General features: G+C 38.6%; 1 protein-coding gene across 5 annotated transcripts in view; it reads left to right on the top strand.

Annotated features, from left to right (window-relative positions):
- Positions 1–247: 247 nt before the first annotated feature.
- The window catches only part of SNAP23 (synaptosome associated protein 23), a 37368-nt gene continuing 14696 nt past the window's right edge, over positions 248–22919 (top strand). For 4 of the 5 annotated variants that reach the window (XM_030318417.1, XM_030318415.1, XM_030318416.1 and 1 more), the window contains exons 1-5: positions 248–341; positions 19527–19630; positions 20413–20454; positions 20869–20917; positions 21870–21987. In XM_030318417.1, the coding sequence (XP_030174277.1) occupies positions 19574–19630; positions 20413–20454; positions 20869–20917; positions 21870–21987 (266 nt within the window). In that variant the 5' untranslated portion in view covers positions 248–341; positions 19527–19573. The remainder of the gene's footprint in view (positions 342–19526; positions 19631–20412; positions 20455–20868; positions 20918–21869; positions 21988–22919) is intronic. The other variant, XM_030318414.1, reaches the window with a different exon arrangement.

Here is a 22919-nt window from a genome sequence, read left to right as displayed (position 1 = left end):
GGCAAGGAAGGCATTCTTGTCTCCTTTTCTTCAGCAATCATCCAGCAGATGGCTTGCCCTCGACAAATGTTTGTTGCATGAATATATCCCACCTTCTGGAGGGATTCGAATTTTCCGGTTAACGGGCGACTCCCCAGGCTCTTCGCCTGCGTGGCAGGGAGATTTAAACCCCTCAGAAGGTGATTGGCTCCTGCTCCAGGGGTGTGTCCGCGCCCGCGCGTCCGGGGAAGTGCGCAGGCGCGCGGGCCCGGCGCACGCAGGCGCTAGGAGGAGGCAGCTCCAAGTCCGGTCTGGGGGTGTCCGAGCCGCTGCGGCGCGAGAGGAGTGGCCGGAACTGGTTGGTGAGCTTCCAGGAGTGGGGTTGAGGGAGCTAGTCGGGTTGAAGATTGGGATCAGGTCCCAAGAAGAAGGAGTATTATTGTGTTTAAAAGTTCGTGGGGTCGGGCTTAAGCGGGGGGGGGGGGAAGTGCTCTTGCCTCTACTGGGCAGGTCGGGCCCAGAGCAAGGACGCGAGGCGCCAGGAAACTACCGAGGGGCGGCGGAGGAAGGGTGGTGGGGTGGTGGTTCGTTGGTCCCCTCCTCAAAACCAAGCAGAGGTAAACTCCCACTCCCTCTCCTCTACAGTGTTGCTGTGGTCGTGATTAGAAGACTGTACGGTGACCACAAGTGATCAGATAACTCTGAAGTAGTTATTTGAAGGTCTCTGAGGTTCGTGGCATTGGAGAGTCCAGGCTCTCTAGGAAAGTCCATTCTTACCTCGTGGCTGTACTGCAGACGCACGAAGGATCCGTAAAACGAATTTCACAGTTCCAGCCTGGAGTGGTTGTGGGTAGGGGGAGAGTACTGGAAAGTACTGTTTCATTTCAACCTTTTTTAAGTCATTAATCACTACAGTATTAGGAAAGGTACATGAGAGTAGAGAAAACCGAAAGACGTCAAAGTTGGGAAAGGAAGATGAGAAGGGAGTGTCCTTTTGCCTTTTGCTAGTCATCTTCAGGGAGTAGGTGGACGACTGGAGAGGGCTGTTTGGATACTGGTAGCTTCTGACAGCGTTCCCTTGGCCATGTGAAAATAATATAGCTTCTTAGTAGCAGATAGTTCAAGAATTGAGAGGAATATTATTCCATGTGCCCTTAAGACTGGCTTTCAGATGTGCAGGTAAAATATGGTCAGGTAGAAATGGTTCTCCCACGTTCTTGCCCAGCCTGGAAAATACCACACTTTAAATGCATGGGACCTCATTAGCTAGAATACTTTGAAATCTAACCTTAAAATATTTCATAGTAAGATTTTTAAAAAAATAATGTTTCTTCCATAATCACAGTTGATGCCTAAAGCATCTAATGGTTAATTGTCTTTTGTTCCTTTGGCAAGAGGTAATGAGGAAGAATATATTCATATAGATATTAGAAGAAACACTTCTTTTCACAATTACCATGCTCCTTTGACAGATGATGTGAAAGTGAGTGAAATGATCATGCAACAGCCTACAGCTCAAATATTTATCAGTGTTAGTAAGCTTTTTATTTTTGTTTTTGGGTTTTTGGGGGGCGGGGTGCTTGTGGTATATGGGTATACACTAGAGAATTGCTGTTATCCTAGTTCCAGGATAGCAGTGGATTATTGTGCCATTATTTTCTTAACACTCTTTCCTATAGACACTATTCTTAACAGTATAACACTCTTTCCTGTAAATAGTAGTGTTTGCTTAAACATAGTAGCAAGCTCACTTAACCAAAGGTCACACCTTTTCTAATTATTCGGAACACAGCCTTGAACCTAGATGGAAGCAGGTAAACAAAGAAACAGGCCCAAGTTGTTCATGGGACAACTGTCAGTATTTCACCCATCATGAACCATACCACCATTGTAAAATTTGCCTTTTAGAAGATCATCTGCAATATTTCATGTTTTTAATAGATTTGTTTTCAACATTACACTTTTCCAAAGTGATAATCTGTGAAATCATGGTTTTTATGTATTTTATTCCCTTTTCTAGTATACGTTATAATATACATGTAACTTAAATACGTAACTATTGCTAGGGGCATCTGGGTGGCTTAGTCGGTTATGCATCTGACTCGATTCTGGCTCAGGTCATGATCTCACAGTTCATGAGTTTGAGCCCCACATTGGGCTCTGCACCCCCTTCCCCATAAGTAAATAAACATTTAAAATAATTAAAAATAAAAACTATTTATTTTTTTAATTTATTTTTTAAATTTTTTTTAAATGTTTATTTATTTTTGAGACAGAGAGAGACAGAGCATGAACGGGGGAGGGGCAGAGAGAGAGGGAGACACAGAATTGGAAGCAGGCTCCAGGCTCTGAGCCATCAGCCCAGAGCCCGATGCGGGGCTCGAACTCACGGACCATGAGATTGTGACCTGAGCTGAAGTCGGATGCTTAACCGACTGAGCCACCCAGGCGCCCTGAAAAATAAAAACTACTTAAATACATAACTATCGCTTATATAACAGCTGAAATCATCTTGTGTTCTTACTCTGCACTCTGGAAAATACTGCTTTGGAACTAACCTACTCAGTCTATTTTTAAAATTTTTTTAGAGAGAAAGGGCACAAGTGATCAAGGAGGCAGAGAGAGAGAGAGAATCCCATGAAGGGCAGAGAAAGAGAGGAGAGAGAGAAGCGGAGCTCATCTGAAGTGGGGCTCGAATTCACAAACCTTGATATCATGGCCTGAACTGGTCAGATGCTTAACCCTGAGCCACCCAGGCACCCCATAACCTACCCACTTTAAAATTAAGGATTGGTTTAGGCCACTGGACCCAGTGATGGCATTCACTGTTGTGACACAATTCTAGCAAACTTACTTATCTGATCTCACCAGATGAAAGTAGATTAGAATAGCAAAAGGGAAAAAAGAGGATGTTAGCTCTTTGACATTTTAGTGAAATCAGCTACTGTTTGGTTTTTTTCTTCTGAATTAAGGTGCTTTTTTTTCTTCCTTTCGTTCCTGTGTTTTAAACATTCTGGAAGAGTGTTTTTTTAGTTGTGTTTATACTTAGCGTTATGTATATTTATAATATATGATGTTGCTTGCATCCAAGAGTGCTGAACTTTTTGATTCTAGTGCCATATTTTGTTTGTAGCTCTGTAGATCGAGAGAGAACTAGATGACAAGGACTGGTCTTTTCTTTGTTGTGGTGGGTAGAGACTTGACACAGATGGATCCAGTGCCTCCCAACAATTGGAGGAAGTGGATTGTAGAGCCAGGAAACAGCATGTACTGTTCTTTTTGTAAGACTGGGGGTGGAGGTGGGGTTCTATTTGCCCTCATTTAAATTCACTGACATTTTGGTTTTGATTTTAATTTAGGTTGTATTGCTACTAAAATATTTATATCACTGATGAGTGTATTTTTCTGGAATCCCCTCATCATATTGATTTTTGTGAGATCTGTAACTTGGATTTAAATTTATTTGAACAATGCTTTGATAACGGAGATTACATTTAGATAACCTCTTAAAGCTTATAAAATAAAATTCCCAACTTCTTTGTAGAGTATACAAAGCCCTTCACAACCTGTCTCCTGTGTCTCCCCACCCTACCCACTCTGTATGCACATACATACAATATATTACTGCATATGTAATATAAGGACTACTGAGTCCTTACATTGTGACACTTCTTTGATAGTGCAAAATCACAATTTTTTTAGGGTTGATCATGCTTGGATTTTGGTTCCCAAATCAAAATCACAAGAGATGTTTAATAACTATTATGAAAAATTATAGTAGCTTTGTTGAGCACTATAAACCATGCCAGCCAAGGTTTAAATGCTTTGCGTGAATTAACTCAATCCTTATAATGCTCCAATAAACATTATATTTTCATTTAATGAAAACTGAAGCATAAAGAAGTAAATTAAACAATAGGATTTAAAAACATTATGCCTCCAAGTATTGGGCATTTAACCACCACACTGTATTGCCTATTGTATTAACAAGAATGTGTGTCACTCTTTTAACCTATTGTGAGGAGATATTTTCCGGGGACCTGATTGCTACTGTTCTCTATCTCTGGCATATGATTCCTGTTGTCAGAATATTTGAGAAGCTAGCCAGAAAACTTCTAGGTGAACTTGGACTCGGAGCCAAAATACCTGGATGATTTGGGTAAATACTTTATTCAGGCAAGGTGAAGCTTTGTGCCTACCTCGCACTTGCTGTCTCCTTAGCAGATAGCATTCTTAAGTCAGCCAGATTGTATGTCTTTCCAACCTGGAGAATGAATGCTGCATTCTTGAGCCTTTTTCCTAACTCCCATAGAGCATTCCTTTTCTTTTTCCATAGCCTTTCTTTTCAACAGTGTGATTCAGTTCAACAATGTGATTGTAATCACATATAGATCTACCTCCCTAGAATTATGTTCTGGTCACTTAGAATAGAATTAGGGAAGTTCCAGGACTTGAATACTAGGTGTTGGACATCAGCAATTAAGTTATAAACTGTGCTTCTGTAAAGCTGAAGTGTTATTTTGATCTTTTGATTCCTTTCAGTGGTATTTTCTCACTTAGTATGGTTTCTGTCTTGAATCATGTGCTTCAGTGCCCTTTGAAACCAAGATGTTTAATAGATATGATTTAGTGGTGTGCTTCTTCTATTTACATAGTTTTTGAGCTTCATAAGAATGGTTAAAGTTGTTCCCATAGAAGGAAGTAGGAAAGAACCTTGAGAGAGGAAGTAAAAGGAGGAAACTAATCTTAACATAAGTAAAGCTCTCATCTAAATGCCTTCAGAAATAATTAAATTTCCTAATCAGAGCATGGACTCTTTTTGGTATAACCTAGAGTATTTTGAAATACTGTACACCTGTACTTTTTGTATGTGAGCATCCTTTCCTTCTTCCTTTTAAATGTCTCATGTTAAAAATGGGGCACCTGGGTAGCTCAGTCTGTTAAGCGTCTGACTTCGGTTCATGTCATAATCTCGCGGTTCGTGAGTACAAGCCCCGCATCTGGGGTCTGCTTCGGTTTCTGTATCTCTCTCCCTTCTCCTTCCCCGCTCACACTCTGTCTCTTTCTCTCTGTCTCTCAAAAATAAACAAATATTAAAAAAAAAATGTTCCCTTACTTGATAGCAAATACTTGAAAAATGTTTGTGGAATGAATGAAGAGGGATGTATTCTGGGACTGGGATTTCTTTCTGCCAAGCCTCCAGACTAGGTAGGCTGCTGACTCTCCATCTACCAGCATAAGGGAATTCTCAGCTCTTCTGAGGCTGTCACCATAGCTAGATGTCACCACATTCTCTTCTGACAACCTTGGCCTTGTTTTCCTCTTCAGTTGGGCCCTGGTCTGGCATGCCCTCCTAAGACCACAGGTTTCTGCTAATAACTGCTTTCTCTTAGACTCTCCATCCACCAGTGTGAGGGAATTCTCAGCTCTTATGGGGGAGTCACCATAGCTAGATATCACCACATTCTCTTCTGACAACCTTGGCCTTGTTTTCCTCTTCAGTTGGGTCCTGGTTTGGCGTGCCCTTCTAAGACAACAGTTCTCATCCGAGAACTGTTACCTCTTCAGTTATCGTCAGGTCTGTTCCAAGAAGGACCACCCCCCTCCCCTAGGAAGGATTATGTATTATGGAAACAGCCAGAAGTATTGCATTTTATTCTCTTAGCATAAATAAGTTAGACTAGATGACCTCTGAGGTTTATTTTCAGAGACTATTCTCTGAGATAAGAATTGAACAGAAACTTTGTTCCCATATAACTGATAAATTAAGCAGAAATTTCAGTAGGTTAGTAGTTTCCAAGTCATGTTCCATGGAACCCTTGTTCCTTGGGATTAATAAAAATGTTCTTTGAAGGAAAATTTTTGTTTTTAGGCTTTTTTTCCCCTTAAATATTTATTCATTTTTGAGAGGGAGAAAGGGGAGGGTGGGGGTGAGGGACAGAGGATCCGAAGCAGGCTCTGCGCTAACAGCAGCAAGCCCCATATGGGGCTCAAACTCATGAACTGTGAGATCATGACCTGAGCTAAAGTTGGATGGTCAACCAACTGAGCCATCCAGGCACCCCTGAAGGAAAGATATTTAGGTCATTTACATTTGACTGAGATAGCCACAGTTAAACAGATTACTTTGTTGCTTCAGGACTTCTGATTTCCAGCCAAGAATTTATTAGCCAGCCAGTTTTTAAGGGCAAATATAAAACTAGGAGATGGGGAGGTATAAGAGCTAAATATGTTGATTGTAGAAAGTTTGTGGGTGATATCCAGAATTGAAGCATATGAAGCATATGATTTAGGAATTTGGGATTAAACACTGGAACAACTAATACTGTTGAAAATTTTGCTGTTGGGGTCCTGGGAGCAGGAATTGGTTTGGGGTATGAGGGAGGGCAGAGGAATTGCTATTTATTACTGTTGTGGAACTATTTGACTTCTCAAACCATGTACATATATAGATTTGATTAAAATAAAATATAGAAGAACCCAAATCTTCAAAAATAATTTTAGATGGCTAAATAATATTCCATCATGTAGTTATACCATAATTATTCAGTCATATCCCCTATCATTGGTTCCTTTGTGGCTTAGTGGCCACATTGGTTCCTTAGTGGCTTCCTTTTGTTTTGTTTTGTTTACATTATAAATAATACTGGAATTGGGATGCCTGAGTGACTCAGTCTATTAAGCATCCGACTCTTGATTTTGGTTCAGGTCATGATCTCATGGTTCATGAGATCAAGCCCCAACCAGGGCTCTGTGTTGACAGCCCAGAGCCCACTTGGGATTCTTTCTCTCCCTCTGCCCTTCCCCTGCCCGTTCTCTCCCTCCCCCCACCCCCCCGCCGAAAATAAATAAATAAATAAATAAATAAATAAATAAATAAAACTGGGGCTAATGTATCTTTGTATCTGTGATTTACTTCTACATTGTTAAGAACAGAACAAGGCCAAAGAGTAGGAAAAATTTTAAAGTTTCTTGTATATATTGCATTATCTTTTGAGAGTTTTGGTTTTTAAAAATCATCATTTTAGGGGCGCCTGGGTGGCGCAGTCGGTTAAGCGTCCGACTTCAGCCGGGTCACGATCTCGCAGTCTGTGAGTTCGAGCCCCGCGTCAGGCTCTGGGCTGATGGCTCGGAGCCTGGAGCCTGTTTCCGATTCTGTGTCTCCCTCTCTCTCTGCCCCTCCCCTGTTCATGCTCTGTCTCTCTCTGTCCCAAAAATAAATAAATGTTGAAAAAAAAATTAAAAAAAAAAATAAAAATCATCATTTTATTCTAAACAGTAGTCAAGAAAACTTTATAGATGTGGGAATTGAACTACCCACAGACATCCTGAATGCTAAAAAAAAAAAAAAAATACTATTTATATCACTATTTCTTGTGTCATTTGGAACTTGCAACATTTTTTATCTTTTAGAGTTTTTCACTATCAATGATTTATAGTTATTGCATAGACTTGCTGTTAATGTAGTTATAGAGTAATAGAGTATTGTGAAACCTATCTATAAAACCAGTATATGTTTACAACTTTTTGGGAAGGGGGTGAGGGTTTGGGTTAAATAGGTAATGGGGATTAAGGAGTATACTTGTCGTGATGAGTACCAGGTGATGTATGGAATTATTGAATCACTATATTGTACACCTGAAACTAATATAACACTGTTAACTGGAATTAAAATAAAAACTTACAAGTAAAATAAATCCTTTTAAAGAAAATTTAGAAAAGTGGCACCTGGGTGGCTAATTGGTTAAGCGTCTGACTCTTGGTTTCAGCTCAGATCATGATCTCACGGTTTGTGCATTTGAGCCCCACATTGGGCTCTGCTCTGCCAGTGCGGAGCCTTCTTGGGATTCTCTCTACCCCTCCCCAACTTGCACTGTCTCTGTCTTTCTCAAAATAAATTAATTAATTTTAAAAAAAGATTCTTTAAGGAAAATTTAGAAAATGCATTATTGTGTAAGGCAAATAAAAATCATCTGTAAAATTTTTAAAATATTTTCATTCCATCTCATTTAAGCTGGGGTGGGCATTTCCATTTTTGGCCTTTATTTATTTTATTTTATTTTTTTAATGTTTATTTATTTTTGAGAGAAACAGAGACAGAATGTGAGTGGGTTAGGGGCAGGGAGAGAGGGAGACACAGAGTCTGAAGCAGGCTCCAGGCTCCAAGCTGTCAGCACAGAGCCTGACACAGGGCTTGAACTCAGGAAGCATAAGATTGTGACCTGAGCTGAAGTTTGATGCTCAACCGACTGAGCCACCCAAGTGCCCCAATTTGGCCTTTAATATTTAAACTATACACATTTTTTAATGTGGCATTAAGATTTATTGGTAGATGGGGCGCCTGGGTGGCGCAGTCGGTTAAACGTCTGACTTCAGCCAGGTCACAATCTCGCGGTCCGTGAGTTCGAGCCCCGCGTCAGGCTCTGGGCTGATGACTCAGAGCCTGGAGCCTGTTTCTGATTCTGTGTCTCCCTCTCTCTCTGCCCCTCCCCCGTTCATGCTCTCTCTCTCTCTGTCCCAAAAATAAATAAACGTTGAAAAAAAAAATTAAAAAAAAAAAAAAAAAGATTTATTGGTAGAAAATAATGGTGCTTAACCTGTATAATGACCATTTTAAGTCTCAAAAAACAGTTCAGCGTTTTCAGATACACTAACGTAAATAAGGATTTTGATGTTGCCTTCTTTAAATTTCACTTTCTCTTGTACTAGTTATTAATAACAGCCAGAAGTGCCAATTAAAAAAAAGTTTTTTTCTTGGGGCACCTGGGTGGCTCAGTTGGTTAGGTGTCTGACTTTGGCTCAGGTCATGATGTCGCGGTTTGTGAGTTCAAGCCCCATGTTCGTCTCAGAGCCGACAGCTCAGAGCCTGGAGCCTGCTTCAGATTCCGTGTCTCCCCCTCTCTCTGCCCCTCCCCTGCTCATGCTCTGTCAATAATAAATAAACGTTAAAAAAAATTTTTTTTAAGTTTTTTTCTCCCCTTGACAGAAAGAAAACTTGGACTCTTTTTCCTTTTAAAGATGTGGAAAGGCATGTTTTCAGAATTCCAAGAAGCTGTTTTAAATTTTTTTAAAGTTTTTATTTATTTAACTAATCTCTGCACCTCATGTGGAGCTCGAACTCACAACCCCAAGATCAAGAATTGCATGCTCCTGGAGTGCCTGGGTGGCTCAGTCGGTTGGGCGTCCGACTTCGGCCCAGGTTGTGATCTCGCGGTCTGTGGGTTCGAGCTCCGCGTCGGGCTCTGTGCTGACAGCTCAGGGCCTGGAGCCTGCTTCCGACTCGGCGTCTCTCTCTCTCTCTGCCCCTCCCCTGCTCATGCGCGCACGCGCGTGCTCTCTCTGTCAAAAATAAATAAACATTAAAAAAAATTTTTTTTTAAAAATTGCATGCTCCTCCAACTGAGCCAGCCGGGCACCCCACCCATAAGTTGCTTTAAACACAAACGATACTTATATCTGAATAAAGAAGTATGTTGGGTTTATTTCTTGACGTGGTTGTTCTATCCTCTTTTCCAGCCACCATTTTTCTTCCTGGAGAAGAAAGGAGGGGCTCCGTTGAACATAAAGTACAAGTTTTGTATTTCAATGGTGCCTACTCTATAGATAGCTACTATCAGTTATTTTAAGTGAATCTCCATATTTTATGCTATGGCAGAAAATTGTTCAGCATAGGAAAAGCTACAAAATTAATGATTTCTTTCTTCCTTTTGATTCTCACTCATACTGTTTACTTTTACTTGACTGCTTCTTCCAAATATTCTTTCTCCATCCTGAAGGTTTTTTTTTTTCAATTTTTTATAAATCGAGGTATAATTCACATAATGTTAAAGTTCACTATTTAAAGTATACAACTTAGGGGCACCTGGGTGGCTCAGATGGATAAGCGTTTGACTTCGGCCCAGGTCATGATCACGTGGTTCACGGCTCAGAGCCTGGATCCTGCTTCAGATTCTCTGTCTCCCTCTCTCTTTCTCTGCCCCTCTCCTGCTAGTACTGTCTCTCTCTCTCAAAAATAAACATTAAAAAAAGTTTTTAAAGTAATAAAGTACACAATTTAGTGGCTTTTAGTATATTAATAATGCTGTGCAGCTGTCATCACTAATTCCAAAACATTTCTGTCACCTCCAAAACAAGCCCTGTACCTATCAGTAGTTAGTCCTTTCCCTTTTTCCCCCATCCTCTGGCAATCACTAATCTACTTCTTGTCTCTATGGATTTGCCTATTCTGGACATTTCACATAAGTGACATCATACTATACGGGTCTTTTGTATCTGGTTTTGTTAATTGAATGATGCTTCCAAGACTCATACATGTTGTAGCATGTAGCATTCCTTCTTATGGCTGAATGATATTCCATTATGTGAACATTTGGGGTTTTTCTGCTTTTTGACTGTTAGCAATAATGCTGCTTTAAGCATTTAATGTACAAGTTTTCATGTGGATGTGCATTATCATTTCTCTAGAGGAGAAAATAGGAATAGATTTGCTGGGTCATATGTAATTCAGTGCTTAACTTACTGAAGGCTAAGTTATTCTTGTCCTGCATTGTTAAATGATACTTTTTTTCCTCCCCTTCATTAGGTACCAGAATTATAACAGGGTAGGATATCATTGATAATACCTGACTCTACATTTTTAAAAATATCAACTTTGGTCTAAAACACTGGTTTTTCAGGGGCACCTGGATGGCTCAGTCAGTTAAGCATCTGACTCGACTCAGTTTCAGCTCAGGTCATGATCTCGCGATTTTGTGAGTTTGAACCCCATGTTGGGTTTGGTGCTGATGGTGCAGAGCCTGCTTGGGATTCTCTCTCTTCACCGTCTCTCTCTAAATAAATAAACAAAAAAATAAAATAAAAAATAGTGGTTTTCAGCCTTGACTGCACATTGAAGTCACCTGGGAAGGTTTAAAATCTACTGGCTCTCACTCCCCAGAGATTCTGATTCAAATAGTCTGGGGTGTAGCTTGGGCCTCTAGGTGATGAGTGTAGCCAAGACTGGGAACCGCTGTTGTAACATGTGCGCTAATCCTGGAGTTAGACTTGCTACTTGAAAAGGGAAAAGCAGGGACTTCATATATATGCATTTCTTTGGGCAAAGCTGCCACACATTTGAATGAGTTGACAATATATCTATTTTCCTCTTTTTAATACATGTAACAGCACATCCTCTGCATCGGTCCACCTAGATTTGAATCTGGCTCTTTGTGACCTTGCAAAAGTTGCTTAACCTCACTGTTCCTTAAGTTCCTACATCTGTAAAATGTGGAATTAAATAGTATTTGCTATGGACTAAATGTTTGTCTTCCTACCAAAATTCATAGGTTGAAATCCTAATTCCTGGTGTGATGGTATTTAAATGGGTCTTCTGGGAGGTGCTTAAGCCATGAAGGTGGATCCCTCATGAATGGGATTAGTGCCTTAGAATAAAGGCTCTGGAGAGCTCCCTAGCCCCTTCCACCATGTAAGGCATTAGGTTTGCACCAGAAAGAGGGCCCTCATGAAAATATGACCAGTGCTGGCATGTTGAGCTTAGTCAGACTTATAGCCTACAGAACTATAAGAAATAAATTTCTGTTGTTAATAAATCGAGCTTATGTTGTTGTTGTTTTTTATAGCAGCCTAGATGGATTAAGAGAGTATGGTAAGGATTAAAGGAATGTGTGTGTGTGTGTATCTATAATACACATATGTATTTTATTTCTTAGTATAGTGTCTTGCATGTATAATGGTTTATAAGTATTAACTTGTAGTTGTTACTCTGAATCTTCTCAATCCTCTACTATCTAGATTTACAAAATGGTGAGTAAAGATTATTAAAAGTTAGCTGCCATTAAAAAAAAAAAACTTCTGTATATGTTGGATACTTTGATAATAATTCATAATAAAAAGTTGATTAGCATAATGACCTTCATGTATTATTCACCCAGCTTCAACAGTCGTGGCCAATCTTGTTTCCTCTGTACTCCCAGCCATTTCCCCACCTTTGAATTATTTTAAAGCACGTTCTACAGATTACCTATTAATTGGCTTCTAATTTTATACATTTTCTTTGAATCCCTGAGGATTCTCATTGTTGGTAGGAAGGTTAGAGAAGGAGAATACACTGGAGGTGAGGGGCCATGACAGGAGTTTGGCTGTATTCCAGGATGAAGTTGTAAATTCTCTGTTCCAGCTAAGTTCTCTGCCTCTTTGTGAACTCTACGTTATCCACCTCTTAGTATTTTGCCGTGAAAGTACTAAGAACTTATTCAGAGCTCATTAGAACCCATTTCTGCCCCGTAATGTGAATGAAGTATGGTTCCCAGCCAAACTTTAGCAAGGGCCTTTCCTCTAAACATCTGTTAGCAGGATGTTTTGGACAATCGTTCTGTATCATTTCTATACCTTTGTGGTTTGTGAATGAAGTATGGTTCCCAGCCAAACTTTAGCAAGGGCCTTTCCTCTAAACATCTGTTAGCAGAATGTTTTGGACAATCGATTTGTATCATTTCTATACCTTTGTGGTTTGGACAATCGGTCTGTATCGTTTCTATACCTCTATCATTTCTATACCTTTATATCATCTGTGAATGGATGGAAATGTTTCCACAAATACATTTACTGTGAATATGTACCAACAGAAGATTTCTCTCAAGAGAGGCTAAGAATTGATCATTATGCTTATGAAATGTGGTCTAAAATTAATTCCTTGTCTTTGTTTTCACCAGTCTTATAAGTCTGTTTTCTTGGTTGTCATAAGCTATCATATTTGTGATGAAAATAAATGAATGAAATTTAAAAGTAGTGTAACTACAATGCAGATCATTTGGTAAATTGAGAAAAAAAGAAAAATCACTCAATTTTACCACCACAGCCGTTAGTTATATTTTGATGATTTCCTGCTAGACTTTTTTATACCCATATTCTTTGTCTCAGTAGTTATAGCAAGTATTTGACTTTTTTAAGTCTTACTTTGTTCAGTTTATATAATAACCTTCAACATTTTGTGTAGTTTTATGTTTGCTTGGCCTTAGCCAGAAAAAAAAAAAAACATTTCAGGGCAGTTTTTAATTTTTTAGACATGCAAACTATATATATATTTGTCTAGATAAGTACCTATCATCCGGAAACTTGGTTTAATTTAAACCTGTTTAATATCTGTCTTGACATGTGCAGACTCATGACTGGCCTGAAAATAGTTCAGATACATAGCTCATACAGTATTATCAACTTCAATATTCAAATGCAGCGTCAAAGATGGAACAATTAATATTTAGTAGCTATTTTCAATTGCATTTACATTAATGTCACTTATATTTAACATTGTTTGGCTTTTCTTTTGCCTATGTCTTTCTGCTTCCCTAATAATATTAAAATAATGACTCACACTTGAATACCAGCCATGGATCAGGCACCAATAATAAGCACTTTGTATGGATCACCTTTTTTTAATCCTCACAAAAAGAGCCTGTTATCTCTATTTTACAAATGCAGAAACCAAGTCTTAATAGATTTAGCTGACTTGCCCGAGGTTATACAACAAATACATTTTGGGGCCAGAATTTGAATGCTGGAGTTCCTATGCTAGCCTGCTATGAACAGAAATTTCCACTTGATATGAATACATTGATTATCAAACTATGCCAAAAAGAACCACAAATTTTATCATACAATAGTAAACTATATGGGTATAACTTGTAGAGCAACTTATATTGTGATTAAGAAGGAATAAGTCATGAAGCTAACTTGGTAGAATGTTTTAATGCAAAATCTTTGCTTTCCAGTATAAAATGAATTATTATATAAAATCACTGGTATATTATTGTTAGCAGGACACTGAAATGGGTGGTGATTTAAAGTGTTGTGTGTGAGGTGCTTGGCTGGTTCAGTTGGAAGAGCATGCAACTCTTGATCTCAGCGTTGTGAGTTTGAGCCCCAGGTTCGGTACAGAGATTACTTAAAAATAAAATCTTTGGGGCGCCTGGGTGGCGCAGTCGGTTAAGCGTCCGACTTCAGCCAGGTCACGATCTCGCGGTCCGTGAGTTCGAGCCCCGCGTCAGGCTCCGGGCTGATGGCTCGGAGCCTGGAGCCTGTTTCCGATTCTGTGTCTCCCTCTCACTCTGCCCCTCCCCCGTTCATGCTCTGTCTCTCTCTGTCCCAAAAATAAATAAACATTGAAAAAAAAAAAATTTAAAAAAAAAAAATAAAAAAATAAAATCTTTAAAAATAATAGTAATGATAAAGTGCTGTACTTCCATTACTTCCTGATTACTTCCTGATTACTCTTCCTGATTACTTCCTGATTATATTTGTTATATATTATATATATATACTTCCTGATTATATTATTACTTCCTGATTTTTATCGGTGAAGACATCGAACTCCTGTTGATTCAGTTCTAAGACTGTTTTCTTTATATCCCTTATTCCCAATAGTATTATTTTCAAAGTTAATGTAATTTCATTAAAAAAAATTTTTTTAATGTTTATTTTTGAGAGAGACAGAGCACAAGTGGGGGAGGGGCAGAGAGAGTTGGAGATACAGAATCAAAAGCAGCCTCCAGGCTCTGAGCTCTCAGCACAGAGCCCCCCAACACAGGGCTCGAATTCCTGAACTGTGAGATCATGACCTGAGCTGAAGTTGCATTCTTAACCAACTGAGCCACTCAGGTGCCCCTAAATTAATGTAATTTCAGATTCTTAATTATTTTAAAACAGCTGAAAACCATGATAACTTTTGTCTTTCTAGTTCTTTCTTTAATTTTGTTTTTAAGATTTTATTTTCAAGTAATCTCTACACCCAACGTGGAACTCACATTTACAACTTCAAGATCAAAATTTGCATGCTCTATTGACTGAGCCAGCCAGGCACCCCAGTTCTTCCTTTAGTTTAACTGTTTTTGAGTCTGTTGAAGAATTTTTATGGTTTTATTATATGTATATTATATATTTATGTTAAATTTCAGAATGAGCCATCGGGTAGGGTAGTTAGTCTATTTTCTGATATTCAACAGTTCTCATAACATCTGATGTTTGTTAAGGGAAGATGCATCCAACAGTAAGACTAGTTACCAGACCATGAACTATCTTTGGTTTCAGAGTATCCATACTTGAATAATAAGTCTGCTCAAAAAGAAAAGAAAACAAGACAAGACAAAAAACAGGGCACCCAGGTGGCTCAGTGGGTTGAGCGTCTGACTCTTGATTCTGGCTCAGGTCATGATCCCCGGGTTGTGGGATTGAGCCCTGTGTTGGGCTCCTCGTTGAGTGTGGAGCCTACTTGAGATTCTCTCTCCCTCTGCCCCTTTCCCCCCTACTCCCCTCAGTCTTGCTCTCTCTCTCTCTCTCTTAAAAATAAAAATAATAAATCAGCTCTTTACTGATTCAGTCACCCTGGGCAAATTACTGGAATCTTATTTTGCCCATCTATAAGGCGGCATAGTAAAGATAATGATGTATATAAGTACTTAGTAGGGTACATGATATATACTAAGGTACTCAGTGAACATTTCTTCTTCCCCACTCCACAGTTTATAAAAAGAAATTAAGGTAAACTAGGAGTCTTCTAGTAAGCCCAAATTAACCAAATTAAGGGAGATACATTGCAAAAGTGCTAGGGAAACTCTTGCTTTTATCTTTCAAAGGGAGCATATACTACACTCACAATTAGCATAGTATATTAAGTTCCAGGAATATTGACAAAAATGATACATATTTAACCTGTTAGATTATATATAAGAAGACTAAGGTTTTTTTTTTTTAATAAAAAAAAATTTTTATGTTTTATTTTACATTTAAGAGAGAGACAGAGCACAAGCAGGGGAGAGGCAGAGAGAGAGGGAGGCACAACCTGAGTAGGCTCCAGGTTCCGAGCTGTCAGCACAGAGATGTGGGGCTCAAACTCACGGACCACAAGATCATGACGTAAGCCAAACTCAGATGCTTAACTGACTGAGCCACCCAGGCACCCCGAAGACAAAGTTTAATGGGATATTTGTGTCAAGAGACATTTCATTTTCCTTCCCCTCCCCCAGGTTTAATTTAAAAAACTTTTTTGTGTGTTTTATTTTTGAGACAGAGACAGTGTGAATGGGGGAGGGGCAGAGAGAGAGAGGGAGACACAGAATCTGAAGCAGGCTTCAGGCTCTGAGTTGTCAGTACAGAGCCCAACGCAGGGCTTGAACTCAGGAACTGTGAGCTCATGACCTGAGTGGAAATTAGACGCTTAACCGACTGAGCCATTCAGTTGCCGCTCTAAGCACCCTCCCCCCCCCCTTTTTTTTTTAAGTTTATGTACTTATTTTGAGAGAGAGAGCAGGGAAGGGGCAGAGAGAGGGAGAGAGAATCCTAAGCAAGCTTTGCACTGTCAGCATGGACCCTGACATGGGGTTCAAATGCATGAACTGTGAGATCATGACTTGAGCTGAAAGCAAGAGTCAGTGGCTTTAACTGACTGAGCCACTAGGCACTCCCTCTAATTCTCATTACTACAACATTCTGGGTAGTCTTTTCCTGACTCCATAAGGAAAAACTCCTGGAGATAATAATAAATATGAGTAAAGCTATATAACTAATTCTAGGTTGCACCCTGCCTGACGCTTCAGAGCAGTTTAGTAAAAGCTAATAAGAGCCTTGGAAGTATTGTTGCTTTGTCCTTCCCGTATAATTCTGCTTTGTCTCTCTTACTCCCTTTTACTGTAACCATGTGTTCAACACCCTCAAGAATCCAGAGTAGAGGTCTTAGGCAGCTGTGTTCTGAGATCAGCTTGTCAAACGTGTGTGAGAACTTTACATAAGTCTGTTTCTTGTCTTGTGTGCCATCTGCTCAGGGGAGGAAAAAAAGAAATACTAGGCAGAACTTTGAGTTCACCAAAGTTTGTGTCTCTCAAAATGAGTCCATTGCCATGCCAGGAGTGATTCTTCATTTCTGCCTCCCAGCTGTATCTGCCTTCGTGTGTGTGTGTGTGTGTGTGTGTGTGTGTGTGTGTGTGTGTATAATTAGAAGGAATCTTCTAGTTTGACAGAGGTCGGTTTTACATTCAAGCCTCTCCTTCAACCTACGTGTTTTGCCGATTTTGACTAGGATAGGAAGATAGCAAATAGGAGTAGAATTATGAAATTATACAATTTGAGAGATCTGGGCATGATATGCCCAAAATACATTCCTACCCATGGGACACTGTATTGGGAAACTTGACTAAGGATGTCACTTCCAGGCACTGCTTGATTAGCATGTATTACTTTTCATATCACTTTTTTGTTCTATTGGGCATTGAGGAGGTATAGACAACTTTGGAGCATTCTGCCTGGTAAGAGCAGGCTTTGAAAGGTATCTTGTTGGGGCTCTGAAAGTAATGGAGAAACAAGTTACCTGGGAAGGCAGACGAGGTATTATAGAAATGAAAGGTGTACAAAAATCTGAAGGTGAGAGATTACAAAAACAACTTTTCTTTTCATAATTGCAACTATAAAAGATTGACAGAAGAGAAAACTGTAGCATGAACATATCTCTGATAAAGCTAAAGGGTCAAAGTAATAAAGCATGTGGTCCTATTTATGCTTCTACCTATGAATGAACAATTCTTAATTCAAGAAAGACCTTGTATCTTGATTATATATCTTAGTATATGAACCTTTTGCCAGAACCAGAGTCCTACAGTGGCAAGCAAGATATGAAATTAAATCTGTAGCTTTTGCAGTAATACGTAATACTTTTTATTACTAATAGTAATTAATAATCATTTTTCATGAGCATTAAAGGCTTTAATAAAGGTTCAAAATCTTAATTAAACCTAAAACAGCCATGATAGGAGTTAATAAATAAATAAACAGGACTCCAAATGCAGTGCCTTTCTGTACTGAGAATATAATATTGTTGTTTTTTGTTTTATGAGTGATGATTCTACTAAAAGTGATGGTTAGGGGGGTGGGTGATGGGTATTGAGGAGGGCACCTTTTGGGATGAGCACTGGGTGTTGTATGGAAACCAATTTGTCAATAAATTTCATATATATAAAAATAAAAAAAATAAAAATTAAAAAAAATAAAAGTGATGGTTAGTTATGGATGTGACTAAAAAGATTTGTGTGTGACTAGCAAGCCATTTCAGATCATACACTTGTAATGGCAATTTTTGCTTTGTGTTTCTAGTGGATAATTGCAGGCTTAGTGCTACTGGTATATGTAGCTTTGTTTCTAAAATCTACATAAATATTTTGAGAATGCACCTTGTTTTTCTGCTTATGTGTTCATTCAGCACACATTTGCTGGAGTACCAACTGTCAGATCCAATATATTAGGTGTTAGAGATTAAATAAAAATAAAAATAAATATATATGTGTATGTATATATGTGTATACACATATATATATATGTGTATATATTTTTGTTATATATATATAACAAAATCGCTGTCTTCCAAGGATTTAGTCTAGTATATTCCTGGTTAACTAGGTTCCCTACCGGTCATTGAGTATACTCCATGGCAGGGTGCCTCTCAACTTCAGCACTTTGACATTTGGGGCCAGTTAATCGTTTGTTGCAAAGGGCTGTCCCTAGGAGCATTATGGGATATTTAGCAGCATTCCTGGCCTCTACCTGTTAGATGCCAGTAACACTACCCACCCCCCTCAAACTCATGACAATCATTACCCTTGTTCCCTGAGGGTAAATTCAGAACTTTTTCTGTGTCACTGACACAGAGCTTTGGTAAAATTTGTTTTCAAAAATGTAACAACAGAAAAAAAATAACACAAAGCTAACAAATGTAATGAAAGGAAAGCAACCTAGAGGTGTAACACAGTAGTTACTACTCCATATGACTTTTCAAAGAGGGATACACAACAGTAGTACTGAATAACACCTAGTAACTGTTTTGTGTTTAGTTTGAATGTCTATGAATCTTCTCTTTCTGAGTTATGAGTTACTAAATTACTATGTATAAGAGAAAGAATTTTTGCGTTTCTTAGGGGCTTCACTAAAACAAGAAACAATATAATTGGAAAGGGAGAATCCACTGTGAAAAATCTGTTCTGAGTTCTACATTAACATTACCCTTTTCTTGTTAAGAATGAAAATAATTCATTTTCTCTAATTAGTGGCCTGGACAACTGGCACATGTCTAGAATGTTTCCTGTGTTCTTCAGGCACATGACTTTGAATTTTGTTACTTTATTAATGGAATACTACCTAACTTAGACTCTTCACCTTATTGCTTTTTTGTATTCAAATAATGTATGAAGAACATTTTATAACCAAGAATTCATTTTAATAATCTTTTAAAGCTTGTCTTCTAGTATGTGGTCCTCAAAGTAGAGAGACCACTTTCCTCTTTAAATAGCATTTCACTAGAAGTCCTGAAACCTGAGTTTCAGGTTCTCCTCTGGTGCTAATTAGCATTTAACCAACTATTTATCCTTCGTTGGCCATAATTTCCTCACCTGTGATAGATAACTAGCTGGATAAAGATACAGATAGGTTATCTCATCCTGTTTTCCAGATAAGTATCCTGAATTCCATAAATCCGTACTCTTTGCTCAAACTTTTTTATATCCTTATTATTACAGAATATCCACGTTTCAGTTTCTGTGCTTATCAAAAGTTTTAATTCATCATGGATAATCTGTCATCAGAAGAAATTCAGCTGAGAGCCCACCAGGTTACTGATGAGGTAAATATTTTACTTGGAATAAGTAATTTTCTTTTTTTTTTTTTTTAATTTTTTAAAAATGTTTATTCATTTTTGAGAGACAGAGACAGAGCATGAGTTGGGGAAAGGAAGAGAGAGTGGGAGACACAGAATCCGCAGCACAGAGCCCTATGCAGGGCTCGAACTCAAGAACCATGAGGTCATGACCTGAGCCAAAGTCGGATGCTTAACCGACTGAGCCACCTGGGCACCCCAGCAATTCTCTTTCAGTTGAGGGATGAAAGGACCTTCTTAGAAGTCCATTTTGACCTCCCCGTCACTTTATGTCCAAGAATGCATTTGCCTCAGAATGCCATTGCTGGCCCCTTAGTTTTTCAGCTCACCAAAAGCTAAATAAATGAAAGCAATTTGGATTTTTTTGTTTTTTTTTTTTTTTTTAGATAGTCATTGTTTAACAATTACTTACAACAAAATACTATAAATTAGAGGAATTGAAAACATTTAATTTAACAGAATTTCTGATGTCTGTGTTATATACCTTGATTTCTGCCTACATTAAACTTTTATAAATGCCTCCAAATTTTCTCTCATGGAGCACCTGGTAGGAAGAAAAGAACTAAAATTATAGTGCTCAACTTTATTTTTTTGTTTTGTTTGTTTATTTTAAAGGGAAGGTTGGGTGGGCTGGCAGTATCTAAAAATAGAATAGCATCATGAATATATGATCAAGTTTTTCTTTCTTTTTTTTTTTTTTTTTTTTGGCTACATATTTTAGAATACTAAAACCCTATATTTTTCCCTAGTCTCTGGAAAGCACAAGGAGAATGCTGGGTTTAGCCATTGAGGTAAGAAAGAAACTTTAATCATTAAAGTTAAGTACAGAAATTGTGTAAGAGGGATCTTGATAGCATAAGCTGGGATTTCTGTTAAGAGTCAGAAAGATATGGTATCAGTAAGCTTTATTATTTGAAACAGCAGTTGCTGAAATTGTCAAACCATACACTAATGGGCCTTTTTTGTTTCTCCCATTGACAGTATTAGAATGTGATAAGGAAGATCAATTCACCATGAATTAGTGATTTAATTTTATTGGGGCATGGTGAATAGTTAAAGTTGGTTTGGGATATTAGTTTTCTCTGTAGCTTTAATCCTCTGAGAACTTAGGTTTCTAAATGATTATCTCTTGCTATTAGGCCTTGTAGTCTTTGTTTCTGTTGCTTTTGTTTTTTAGTGCTATCAGCTTTTTTCCCTTCTCTTAGTCTCAGGATGCAGGAATCAAGACTATCACTATGCTGGATGAACAAGGGGGTGAGTTGCAGTCATTGGCAAAAACCCTTGATTTGACTTAGAATACCAGAAAGCCCTTTCAGATCAGCCATGTTGAAAATTAAGCCTTGGGGAGTGCCTTCTCTGTGTAAGATAAAAGTGATAGGTTTACTTTTTTCTGAATTATGTCGTGTTAATTGCCTATTTGAGGTGGGGATGACAGTGCCCAATTGTATACCAAGTACTTGTCCAGTAGCAGGATTTATTGTGTGCATTTGTCATATGTACATTAGATACTATGATATTCTTGCATCCTTTTCAGAAATCAGGTTAAGACCTTAAACAGGTTTAGATTTGGGTGAGCTTGGAAATACTCTATTTGAGTTGCCCCTGAGCAATCTGGCCTAATTTTTTTTTTTTTTTCACTTTTGAGAGAGAGAGAAACAGGGTACAAGTGGGGAAGGGGCAGAGAGAGAGGGGGACACAGAATCTGAAGCAGGCTTCAGGCTCTGAGCTGTCAGCGCAGAACCTGACACAGGGCTTGAACTTGTGAACCGTGAGATCATGACCTGAGCTGAAGTCGGACACTTAACCGAATGAGCCACCCAGGTGCCCCTCTGGCCTAGTTTTTATTAGACTTACGATAGCCCTCAGGTTTTGAACTTATCCAGAGATAAAACACTAGGGACCTGGTCTGGTCAAAGTATACTTTATTTGGTTTCAGGGGTGATCTCTAAAAACTCTCACATGCTCCTCTTACACAAATTTCTTTACAACAAATCTTCCCACAGTAAGAGGCCACTGCCTCAAAATCAGTTTGTGAAAGATTATTTTCATGTTGGACAATACGTAGTACTTTCTGGCACTGATACAGTCACTGGGATGATGGATTATTGGTGGATTCAAAATTGAGGTTTGCTATTCATAATAATAGTGTTTTCTGGTTGGTACTGGGACTGTAAAACAAAATGTAACTTCCCCACCTTATTCTTAGAACAACTAAACCGCATAGAAGAAGGCATGGACCAAATAAATAAAGACATGAGAGAGGCAGAGAAGACTTTAACAGAACTCAACAAGTGCTGTGGCCTTTGTGTCTGCCCATGTAATAGGTGAGTTGAGAAATCAAGATCTTTTTAAAATTAAAGTGGGAGCATCCCCACCCACCCCTCCGATAAGGTCAGAGGTGTGACTGGGCCTATATACGGAACTTTGTGAGATAAATTTAAGCCATTTTTCCTTCAGGCAGATCAACCTTTTCATGAAAATGGGCATGTTCACTAAAAACCATGGCCTAAATTTGGTCTTTTCTGGGATCAAGTCGCAATTTCATTTTTTAATAATGTATGAAATATAATGGAGGAAATTTACATCTGGATAATATATAGCAGGATGGAATTAGTGTCTTTTCCTCTCAAACAAAGAGTATTAACAAAATATATATTTTATGGTAGGCACATGAGGGATTGCCAAGGGAGGAAAGGATTTGGATCCTGTCTTCAAAAGACCTACCACGTGGTTAGATATATGAGGAAGAATAGCAGAGAAGTAAAAAATAAATAATAGTGCTAGATCACATGTCAGCTAAAGCTAAGGGTACAGAACTGATAAAATTTGGTTTGGAGAAATCTTACAGGAGAGATCAGACTTGAGTTGGACTCTGAGTGTTAGAAGGATTTGGATGGACATGGAAGAACTAGGGGGCATTTCCTAATGTAAACAGAAATTATAGAGAAGCTTGACTTAGCTGCATGATTCATATAGAGTAGGAGTGAAAAATAAGACGTAAGTAGGCAGACTGAGGGGTTGATGGATTGGAGTGGAATATATAACTGCACACTAGGGGACTAGTTAGGAACCTTTTATAATCTAGGCCTGTGAGGTGAGGCCTTGTTAATGAGATTAGAGAAAAAACTGTAAGTCAAAGGGAATTTATTTTAAAGCAATTGATTGTGTGTCAAACACAAGGAAAAATCAAAGAAGTCTGAAAATTTGAAGTCTCTAATAAACTAGGAGATGAAAAGTCTTCAGACTTTTTGTGTAT

This window comes from Lynx canadensis, chromosome B3 (assembly GCF_007474595.2).
Source record: "Lynx canadensis isolate LIC74 chromosome B3, mLynCan4.pri.v2, whole genome shotgun sequence".
Taxonomy (NCBI): domain Eukaryota; kingdom Metazoa; phylum Chordata; class Mammalia; order Carnivora; family Felidae; genus Lynx; species Lynx canadensis.
The sequence above is the reverse complement of the archived record's forward strand: the minus strand, read 5'-3'. Positions and strand labels throughout refer to the sequence as shown.